Below are 11,880 nucleotides of genomic sequence, written 5' to 3'. Positions count from 1 at the left end.
ATTTTGGGGGTGTCATATGCCATCTATAGGCCATCTTAATCCAGTTTTCCTTCAAATCTATTGTGTAATTGTATTTTAGTTTTCTTCCCCATATCTCTTCCCATTCTTTCTTTTTTATCTCCCTACCTATATTTTCTTTCCATCTGATCATATATGTTTTTTCCTCCTCCTCTGTTTCTCAGGAAACAATAGTTTCTTATAAATTGTAGTTATTATTTTCCTGTCTGTCTGTATGATTTTATCCCAGAACATAGTTTGTTCTGCAAATCCTAATTCCTTACCTTTTTTCAAGTGTTCATTTATTTGCCAGTACTGATACCAGAAGATGTTTTTGTCCAAATTATTCATTTCCTGTTGTGTTTTGAGTTTCCATTCCCCATTTTGTTTTTCTAGTAAATCTTTATACTTTAACCATTTATTCCACCCTAGTACTCTTCTTTGAGAGGCTTCTAATGGAGATATCCATAAGGGAGTTGTTTCGTATAGTTTTTTAAAAAATATTTTCCCATGTCTTATAAATTATAGATCTTATAAAATGATTTCTGAAACTTTTTCCCTTTTTTGTCTTTCTGTACCAGAGGTAGGACTTTTAATCGTCTAATTATTAGACTACCTGAATGTTTGAACAAATAAAAACTAGTATTTCTTCGTCAATGCATAATCAACTGGTGGAATTCATCTCAACAAATATAGAAAAGACCATTTTCTTAGTTTCCGGGGAGGGGGGGGGGAAATTAGATCAATTCTTAGGGCAAAACAATATGGGATGGCTGCACTCAATCATATATTACTTGCATTGCTTCAAGCATTGAATGAGGGCCCAAAATACCAGGGGTTGAAACCCTGCTTGGTCATGGAAACCCACTGGATGACCTTGGGCAAGTCATACACTCTCAATCTCAGAGGAAGACAAGGACAAAGCTCTTCTGAACAGAAATGATTTGAAGGCATGCAGTAACACCTTCATTCAAGGTATTCCAAAACTGCTTATGCCCCTAGAGTTCTCACTAGTCAAAAGTTTGAGCTCATAACAATATTTTCTGCTGAATGGTAAATAATGTAAATTTTTTCAAGTGAAAGGTGATAATTTCCAATTTACTGTTTTATTTAAAAAAAAAACTGAGATTCTCCCCATCTTATTCTTAGGCGAGCTTCACAGATGTATATGACATGGCCGATTTTTGTCTTCCCCCACTAAGACCAGCAGGGAAGCCACCAACAATTGTCACCCTGAATCTCCCACCCGTGAAAATGTCAACCAGGCATACACAAGCATCTTCATCAGCTGCAGCAAGTGGTCCAGCCCATCTAATCAGAGGCCCAAACAAATATGCAACCCCTCATGCCCCAGTGGCAAGCAGCGGTACTATTTTTCTCCCTCCACTGATTGTTTCAGGGAAGAAAGCAGGAGGAAAATGTAATGTTCTCCCACCACTGAATGCTGCAGGCAAACAAGCTGACGCAACACAGGAAGGACTTTATTTGCAGGTGAGCAGCCCAGAAGTGTTATCCCTAAAACTGACAGCAAATTGTTTCCTTCTCAATTATCTTTGGAAATGGCTTTCTGAAGGATAAGAAAGAAGGACAATGTATTTTATAATGAGGTGTGCAATTTACTGTGTGGTTCAGTATACTTGGCATAGATTTACTAAGAGCAAACCCTAATATATATGTAATGCTATTTGATATAAATAGAATATAGTGCCTCCTCAAAGCCAGTGTGTTATAGTGGTTTGACTGCTGGACTAGATCTCCAGGAGACCATTGCTGAAATCCTAGATGAGCCACCGAAACCTATTGAGTGAACTTGGGCAAATCACATTCTTTTATGACTTCATCACACACAATAAAATCAGTGTTTCTACACATTTAAGAAACGGCAACCCACTGTGTCCTTCACACGACGCAAGCTTCAGCTGTGGGGGGTGAGGTATCTTGCAGTTTCTATAGTGTTAGTTTTCCCAACGATTCTTGAGTCGATTGGCAAGTGACTAATTTTCAAATTCACTGGATAGAGATGGGCCAAACGGCCAATTTCCCAGTGTGATGTTAATCATTGTTGCCCGCTTTTGTTGCCCCCTTGTAAATAAAACAGTAACGCTGTGTGTGGGAGGAGCCAAAATGCCAATTTCCCCATATGACCAATGCAAAGGCTTGGAGAAAGGGTTAATTTAAAATCACTTCCTACTATTGATCAATCATTAAGGCAAAGGCTCTGGGAAATATGAGGGTTAATTTAAAACCACTTCCTATGATCTGGGGTGATGTTTTGTTGTTATTTTTTAAAAAAAGATAAATAATTGAAATCCTGGAGGGACAATGGGAGGAAATCTCATTGCAAATTACCCCAAGGAAAGTGCTGCCTTAAGAAGGGTGCTTCTGTTTCAGTCAAGGGTAATGAGTGCAAATGATCCCAGTGCCAATTTATGAAAGGTACTTCTATTTTAGTGGAAGATACTTGAGTGCAAATGACCCCAGTGCCAATTTATGAAAGGTGCTTCAGTTTCAGTTATGGCAGGAAGGGCTGCCATAAAGGATGCCTGCTTTAAAAAGTGTACTGGTATCCTTGAAATGGGAGAAGTCATCCCCATGTGATGGGAATTAAACAAATGGTTGAATTAGAAGCCAAAGAAGGTGATCTTTTATTTATTTATTTATTTCGTGTCAAAAGCATTGGTACAACAAATACATTTCAAATAATGGAAATAAAATAAAAAAGAAATCACAAGCAACTAAATAGTTTTGGACCAAAAGCGGGCAACAGCAACCGCATTGTCTGTAGCTTTAAACAACTCCTCCTCCGTACATGAGGCAGGGCATTGTGGGCAAGCATACATGTGTTGAGTTGTTTGTTCAGCTCCACAGTCACACAAGGTGGAGGATTCCTCCAGGTAGTGCCACCTTGCCAAGTTGTCTTTTGATCTGCTCACTCCACTTCTGAGTCTGTTCAGGGACTTCCAAGTTGCCCATTCTTGGTTTGCCCCTGGGGGAAGACCCTCTTGGGGGTCCATCCAGTTAGAATTGCCAGGTTTAGCTGCCCAGAGGGACACCCTTGCTGTTGCTGGAGGAACATCAAGAGGAGTGGTGGTTCTCATGAAGCCCTTCCTTGATTTGAGTCTGGTGGGAGGAGGGTGATAGCCATGCAGTGGGTGGCTTTCACAATGTTCGACCTTTTTTCTCTCACCGTTAGCAGCAACTTCCCGTCGCATGTCAGGAGGGGCAATGCCAGCTAACTTGTAGAGTTTATCAACAGGTGTAGGTTTAAGGCATCCCGTGATGATTCTGCATGTTTCATTCAGTGCTATGTCCACCTGCTTTGCATGGGCAAACTTGTGCCAAACAGGACAGGCATACTCTGCAGTTGAGAAAGACAAGGCCAAGGCTGATGTTCTTATTACTTGTGGGACACGGAAAGAGCCTCCCCGAAGATTGAGTGAATTCAGTCGGGCGTCCCCTGGGCAACGTTTCTTGTAAGCGGCCGATCTTTCCACCCCAAAAGCATTGGATGAATGGATGAATACCAAAGGTCTTTATCAAGACCATTGCTAACTATTATGTCTATTAATATAGAAGGTGATCTTAAGGTGGAGGGAGTGAGTAAATTCTTTGTCTTCTTTACAGACAGAACCCCATGAAACTCCATCCTTTCCCTCATGTTCCCTCGTTTTCCCAAGCTCAATGTGATGAAGTCTTTAGTTTCAGATCAGAGCTATTGAGTATGATGGTTCATAGACTGGTACCAAACAGCAGGCTATTGGCTGCTGGTCTATGGCTGGTTTCCAGGACAGGAATAATGGGCACAAATATAGAACTACCAGATGAGGATGAAGGAAATCTGCCAGATGCTCGTATCAGATAGCATATGAAGTACAGTTTGACAATTTTGGAATTTTGAATTCTGAATAAGTGATACTTAGCCTTTCCTGCTTTACAGAAAAGTAACGTCAAACCTTCTCTGAGTAAATCTTATTAGGATAACCAAAACTCATAGTAGCACATAACAACAACAAAGTAATTCAATTGTAAAAGATATAATGGAATCTTGAAGCACTTTGATATTAAGCAAGAAAAAGTAATTTCAGTACTGTTTCACTGGTTATTCCCCCGCCCCACATAGAGTTGGAAGAGCCATCCAGTCCAACTCCCTGCCAAGAAGCAGGATGGTTGTTTCTATGACAGTGACATAGGTAGAGGGAATAACAGCAAAACAAGGAAATGGTTTAACTCCTTCAACCCCTTCCCCCGTAAAATGGACTATTCTTCTCTCTCTAGCACCCCCTTGTGGCCTCCGCCCAGATAATGGAACAGTACCAAAATGTCTTGCACTGTATATGCTTTTGTGGATATCACCTCACTTTATGAGATGCATGGAGTGCATCTTGTATGGACCTTTAGGATCATCATTGAGTCTAAACCTGTCTCCCCATCACCATACCCGCATGTTTTGGATGTTTTTTACAATTCACTCTCTCCACCCAGCCCATATTCATATCTCTTCACACTTAGCCTTAAATGTGCTACAGGATTCCTTCATAACTTTCTAAGTTGAAACAAACCAGAATAACTACATAAGCTACATATTTAAATACAACTACGTACATTATATATAATATAACATGTGTAGTATATGACCTACAACACACCAATTTGAAAGGCTGCAAATAAAAACAGAATGTGACTAGAGTGTTGTGTGGTTTCTGGGCTGTATGGCCGTGTTCTAGCAGCATTTTTTCCTGATGTTTTCCCTGCATCTGTGGCTGGCATTTTTAGTGGATCTCTGAAGATGCCAGCCACAGATGCAGGTGAAACATCAAGAGAAAATGCTGCTAGAACACGACCATACAGCCCAGAAACCACACAACACTTTAGAGATTCCAGCTGTGAAAGCCTTCGATGACAGAATGTGACTAGTTTTTTTAAAGTTTCCAACACGTGCTAACCGAGCCCATAGCTATAGTAGTTGCACAGGCCATCTCTTTGACTTGAAACATTGCACTATATTCCTCTGCCCGAAATCATCTTAGAATATAACATTGTATTTTAGTTCTAGTGGTCCCTCCAGGCCATCCTCTCCTCCATCCCAGTGGTCTTTTTTTCCCTTTCTTTGCAGATTCATGTTATTTGAGTGATTATATTCTTTCTGCTTATGTGATTGTTTTAGTCAATTGTTATGTTTTGTTTTTGTTTTTAATTCTTATAGCGTTTTATAGTGTTTTCAGTGTTTTATTGTACAGTGTTTTATGCTGATTTTATATTGGAAACCGCCATGAGTCCCTTTCGGGAGAGAGGGCGGTATACAAATAAACTTTTACTTACTTACTTACTTACTAAGTAAGCATGCAGGATGTCTGAAGATGAACATGCCTAAACTAGGTCATGCCACTCTCACTGCCAAGCTCGTACAGTGCATTATTGTGATAGTGATTGAGCCAGTGTGGACTACAACTCTGAAGACCATGTGAAATCCCTGTTCAGCAGTGGAAAGCCACTGGATAACCTTGGACAAGTCATATTCTCTCAGCCTCAGAGAAAAGCAAAGGCAAGCTCTCTCTGAACAAATCTTATCAAGAAAATCTATAAGTTCACCTTAGGGTCACCATAAATTGGAAATGATTTCATGGTACATAACAAGAAGTTGTAACTTTTTTTCTGAATAGCAATTAAATGGAATTTTATAGTTTGTTAAATGTACATACAGTCAGCCTTCTGTATCCACTTATGTACATGTATGTGTGTGTATACGGTATATGTGTATGTGTGTGTGCGTGTGTATATTCACACACTGAAAAGCAAACCTTGATTTGACCATTTTATATAAGGGACATCATTTTATTATGCCATGGTATGTAATGGAACTTGAGGGCCCATGGATTTCGGTTATTATGATGGGAGTGGTCCTGGAACCAGATTCCAGTGGGCCCACTGTATTTACACATAAGAATATGACCTGTCCCTATGTATAGATGAATCGTAGTGTTCCCAAGTTTTTAAATAATAGCAATAAGGCACAGTAGAATTTCATGACAGACTCGGTTAACCTTCTTAATTGTCAACCCAGCCTGTCATGAATTTCTACTACGGATTATTGCTAGTTTGAAACCTGGCAACATTAGCATTATTGTTCTCTGCCTAAATACCTATTTTCCTACCATGTGGGGAGGTAAACCTCATGCTGGGTCTTTGTCCTTCCATGCATCTTTGTGGCAGGGTTTAAGGATTTTCAGTCAATGCCACCTTCCTAAGTGGGAGATCTCTGCACACTCAAGTTCTGTATCTCGCTGATGTGGGACAGGTTTTGGTATTGCTTTTGCCTTTAATTCAAAAAAGAATTAAAGGAATTTTAAACCTTCCTATTAGAGAATCTTTTTAGCCCTATCAATTTTTTGCTGGTTATTAAGGGATGAAAGGAGACCACAGCCCCAAATTCTCCTCAAGACAAGCAGTCAGGAGGTAGGTGGGTGTAGGCAGGGAAGCCCACCAGACGAGGACCAAAAGGGTCCTCCCAGATTGAGGGATCAGATCTTCTCATGTTTCATGCTACAGAGGTGTGGGTGATATTTAGAAAAAAATTAAATATTTCTGCAAGCCAGATGCCTTTTTAATTGCCTTTCGGGAGGTCTGTTTTATCGACTATTCTAAAGCCTTTGACTGTGTGGATCATAATAAATTGTGGCAAGTTCTTGGTGGTATGGGGATACCAAGTCACCTTGTCTGTCTCCTGAGAAATCTGTATAAAGACCAAGCAGCCACAGTAAGAACAGACCACGGAACAACAGACTGGTTCAAGATTGGGAAAGGAGTATGGCAGGGCTGTATATTCTCACCCTCCCTATTCAACTTGTATGAAGAACACATCATGCAATGTGTGGGGCTTGATGAATCCAAGGCTGGGGTTAAAATTGCTGGAAGAAACATTAACAACCTTAGATATGTAGATGATACCACTTTGATGGCTGAAAGCAAGGAGGAGTTAAGGAGCCTTATAACCAAAGTAAAAGAAGAAAGTGCAAAAGCTGGGTTGCAGTTAAACATCAAGAAAACCAAGATGATGGTAACCAGACTGATCGATAACTGGCAAATAAAGGGAGAAAACATGGAGGCAGTGACAGACTTTGTATTTCTAGGGATGAAGATTACTGCAGACGCAGACTGCAGCCAGGAAATCAGAAGATGTTTACTTCTTTGGAGGAGAGCAATGACCAATCTCGATAAAATAGTGAAGAGTAGAGACATCACATTGGCAATGAAGGTCCGCATAGTTAAAGCAATGGTATTCCCCGTAGCAACCTGTGGATGCGAGAGCTAGACCATAAGGAAGGCTGAGCGAAGGAAGATTGACGCTTTTGAACTGTAGCGTTGGAGGAAAATGCTGAGAGTGCCTTGGACTGCAAGAAGATCCAACTAGTCCATCCTCCAGGAAATAATGCCCGACTGCTCACTGGAGGAAAGGATATTAGAGGCAAAGATGAAGTATTTTGGCCACATCATGAGAAGACAGGAAAACTTGGAAAAGATCATGATGCTGAAGAAAATGGAAGGAAAAAGGAAGAGAGGCCGACCAAGGGCAAGATGGATGGATAGTATCCTTGAAGTGACTGGCTTGACCTTGAAGGAGCTGGGGGTGGTGACGGGAGACAGGGAGCTCTGGCGTGGACTGGTCCATGAGGTTATGAAGAGTTGGAATGAACGAATAAACAAGCCAGATTTTGTTCATTTTCATGGTTTCCTCCTTTCTGTTGAAATTGTCCACATGCTTGTGGATTTCAGTGGCTTCTCTGTGTAGTCTAATATGGTGGTTGTTAGAGTGGTCCAGCATTTCTATGTTCTCAAATAATATGCTGTGTCCAGGTTGGTTCATCAAGTGCTTTGCTATGGCTGACTTCTGAGGTTGATGTGTTGTCGAAGGCTTTCAAGGCCGGAATCACAGGGTTGCTGTGAGTTTTCCAGGCTGTATGGCCATGCTCCAGAAGCATTCCCTCCTGATGTTTCATCCACATCTATTGCAGGCATCTCCAGAGGTTGTGAGGTATATTGGAAACCTAGCAAGGGAGGTTTATATTTCTGTATAAGGTCCAGGGTGGGAGAAAGAGCTCTTGCCTGTTGGAGGCCAGTGTGAATGTTGCCATTCATCACCTTGATTAGCATTGAAAAGCACTGCAGCTTCAAGGCCTGATTGATTCCTGCCTAGGGGAATCCTTGTTGGGAGATGTTAGCTGGCCCTAATTGTTTCTTGTCTCAGATTCCCCTATCTTCTGAGTGTTGTTCCTTATTTACTGTCCTGATGTTAGAGTTTTTAAAAAAAATACTGGTTGCCATATTTTGTTCAATTCCATGGTTTCCTCCTTTCTGTTGAAATTGTCCACATGCTTGTGGATTTCAACGGCTTCTCTGCATAGTCTGACATGGCGGTTGTTGGCGTGGTCCAACATTTCTGTATTCTCAAATAATATGCTGTGTCCAGGTTGGTTCATCAAGTGCTCTGCTATGGCTGACTTCTCTGGTTGAGTTAGTCTTCAGTGCCTTTCATGTTCCTTGATTCATGTGTGTTTTGGACTTCAACTCCCACAATTCTGTTAGGAATTATGGGAGTTGAAGTCCAAAACACCTGGAGGGCCCAAGTCTGCCCATGCCTGGTATATACAGTAGAGTCTCACTTATCCAACATAAATGGGCCCGGGCTGTGGCGCAAGCTGGTGAGCAGCCAGCTGCAGCCAGCTAAGACCAATCACTCTGACCAAGAGGTCATGAGTTCGAAGCCAGCTTGGAGCCTATGTTTGTCTTTGTCTTTGTTCTATGTCAAGGCGTTATATGTGTAATGTGATCTGCCCTGAGTCCCCTTCGGGGTGAGAAGGGCGGAATATAAATACTGCAAATAAATAAATAAATAAATAAATGGGCCAGCAGAACGTTGGATAAGCAAATATGTTGGATAATAAGGAGAGATTAAGGGAAAGCCTATTAAACATCAAATTAGGTTATGATTTTACAAATTAAACACCAAAACATCATGTTATACAACAAATTTGACAGAAAAAGTAGTTCAATACGCAGTAATGTTATTTTGTAATTACCGTATTTACGAATTTAGCACCAAAATATCACAATGTATTGAAAAAAATCTACTACAAAAATGCGTTGGATAATCCAGAATGTTGGATAAGTGAGACTCTACTGTCCATTGAGAGAGTGCCTGGTACTTCCGACTAGCCTTCTTCAGCTTCCGAATTCTCCCTGAGCCTCAACGCGTCAGCAGGTGCCGCTGCAGCGCCTTGCCTGTTCCGCTCCGTGATGGGATTGGCCACACTCTTCCCACCAAGAGGTGGCGCTGTAGTGTAGAGCCTTGATAACGGGCGGGAAGTGGCGGGCGGAAGCCGTGCGGGGCCGCCTTTTCCCTCGCGTTTCCGCTGATCCCACTCTCTCTCTGTCTCCCCTGCGCGCGCCGGCTCTTCTCCTTCCATTGCTGCTGTTGTCGCTGTGAGGCGAGCGGGCGCCATGGCCGCCTCGAAGCCCGTGGAGGCCTCGGCGGGAGGCGGCGGCGGCTCAGGGACGGGCCTCTCGCGCTGGCAGCTGGCCCTGGTGGTGGGGGCGCCGCTGGTGCTGGGCGCGGGGGCCTGGTACCTGTGGGGGCGGCGGCGGAGGGCGGCGCGGGGCGGAGGCAAGGGCGCCAGCGAGAGGAAGACCCCCGAAGGCCGCGCCAGCCCCGCCCCCGCAGACCCCTCGGCCGCAGGGCACCCCAATGGCCCCGGCGGGGACGAGATGGTGAGAAAGAGCTTTGGGGTTCCAGCCCGGACTCTTGCAGACTCTCTGGAACAGGCATGGGCAAACTTGGGCCCTCGAGGTGTTTTGGACTTCAACTCCCACCATTCCTGACAGCCTCGGGCCCTTTCCTTTTTCCCCTCAGCCGCGGCTGAGGGGAAAAAAGAAAAGGCCCGAGGCTGTCAGGAATGGTGGGAGTTGAAGTCCAAAACACCTCGAGGGCCCAAGTTTGCCCATGCGGGTGGAAGACTTAAAACCTTTTCTTTCTATAATAGGGAAGATGAGTATTCTTCTCACCACGCTTTTAAGACTAAAAAAGTGTATACATGATCCATGCCCGAAGTGAATTTGATTTCAAGGCATTGGGACTCTTGAGACTACAGAGGAAGGGGTAACAAAATTTTGAGTACAGTAGAGTCTCGATTATCCAGCCTTTGCTCACCCAACCTTCTGTATTATCCAATGCAGTCTGCCTTTTAGAAGGCAATGTTTTCAACACAGTGCAATGTTTTGGAGCTAAATTCGTAAATGCAGTAACATTACCATGAATTGAACTGCTTTTTCTGTCAGTTTGTTGTTAAACATGATGTTTTGGTGCTTAATTTGTAAAATCATAACATACTTTGACGTTTAATAGGCTTTTCCTTAATCCCGCATTATCCAACACTTTCGCTTATCCAACGTTCTGCCGGCCCATTTATGTTGAATAAGCGACTATACTGTATTTTGGGAAATGGAAATTTTGGTTAAAATGGATCTATACCAGGCACGAGCAAACTTCCAACTCCCACAATTCTTAACATTCAATAGGCTCTTAGGAATTGTGGGAGTTGAAGTCTAAAACATCTGCAGAGCCAAAGTTTGCCTGTGCCTGATCTATGCCCAATGTCTACTAAACCAAAGTGTAATTTTCTGCTTTAACATAAACCTAGAATATAAAAGTAATAAGTTTAAAATGTCCATAGCAAATGTAATCAGCAGGACTGCTGACTGACAGGTCGGCGGTTTGAATCCGAGGAGAGCGGGTAAGCCACATTCTCCCCGGTTGGTGGTCCACACTCTGGTTACATCTCACATAGACTACTGCAATGCACTCTAAGTGGGATTGCCTCTGAAGACCGTTCGGAAGCTTCGAGTAGTCCAATGGATAACAGCCAGATTGTTAAAGGGAGCAGCATACAGGGAACATACAACACCCCTGTTATGTCAGCTCTACTGGCTGCCAATTTACTTCTGAGCACAATTCAAAGTGCTGGCTTTAGCCTATAAATCCCGAAACGGTTCCAGTCCAGCTTACCTGTCCAAACACATCTCCCATTATGTTCCCATGCAATTGTTGAGATCTTCTGGGGAGGCCCTGTTCTCTGTCCCACCTCCATCGCAGGCACGGTTGGTGGGGATGAAAGACAGGGCCTTCTCAGTGGTGGCCCCGTGGCTGTGGAACTCCCTCCCAAGTGAAATCACAACAGCCCCCTCAGTCTTAAGCTTCAGGAAGAATTTAAGACCTGGCTGTTTAAGCAAGCCTTTGGAGATTAATATGGCCCATAAGTATGACGGAAGAATGGTGAAGCAATTGGTTCAATGTTTACAAAGCTCAGTTGGTGCTAGACTTTTGATGTTTGATATGTTTTAATTGTTTGAAAGACTATTTTATTGATATGTATATGTTTTTTTTACAGTTTTATAATATTGTGTTTTAATTATATTGTTGTTTGAATCAGGCATTGAATTATTGCCATAGTTTGTAAGCCACCCTGAGTCCCTCTTCAGCGGTGAGAAGGGCGGGATATAAGTACAGTAAATATAATAATAAGCTCCCTCTGTCAGCTCAAGCCCCCCATCCGGGGACATGAGAGAAGCCTCCCACAAGGATGGTAAAACATGAAACATCTGGGTGTCCCCTGGGCAACATCCTTACAGACGGCCAATTCTCTCACACCAAAAATGACTTGCAATTTCTCAAGTTGTTCCTGACATGAAAAAAGGATATGTATGCATATTTATTTAGGAATAAGATTTGGTTGCTGTGTGTTTTTCATGCTGTGTGACTATGTTCCATTAGCATTCTCTCCTAACGTTTTGCCTGCATCTGTTGGTGGCATCACTCCATTTAGTGTCATTTAC

The 11,880-nt window shown here is 42.7% G+C and overlaps 1 protein-coding gene across 4 annotated transcripts in view; it reads left to right on the top strand.

Moving 5' to 3' along the window:
• The window catches only part of tomm70 (translocase of outer mitochondrial membrane 70), a 54,929-nt gene that overhangs the window by 20,964 nt on the left and 22,085 nt on the right, over window positions 1-11,880 (top strand). For 2 of the 4 annotated variants that reach the window (XM_062974802.1, XM_062974801.1), the window contains one exon: window positions 1,147-1,488. The exons of 1 other annotated variant lie outside the window; for it this stretch is intronic. In XM_062974802.1, coding sequence (XP_062830872.1) covers window positions 1,147-1,488 — 342 coding nt within the window. Of the gene's footprint in view, window positions 1-1,146; window positions 1,489-9,371; window positions 9,760-11,880 lie in introns of those variants that run through there. One more of the 4 variants, XM_062974803.1, reaches the window with a different exon arrangement.

The sequence above is a fragment of the Anolis carolinensis genome, chromosome 3 (assembly GCF_035594765.1).
Source record: "Anolis carolinensis isolate JA03-04 chromosome 3, rAnoCar3.1.pri, whole genome shotgun sequence".
Lineage (NCBI taxonomy): Eukaryota > Metazoa > Chordata > Lepidosauria > Squamata > Dactyloidae > Anolis > Anolis carolinensis.
The sequence above is the reverse complement of the archived record's forward strand: the minus strand, read 5'-3'. Positions and strand labels throughout refer to the sequence as shown.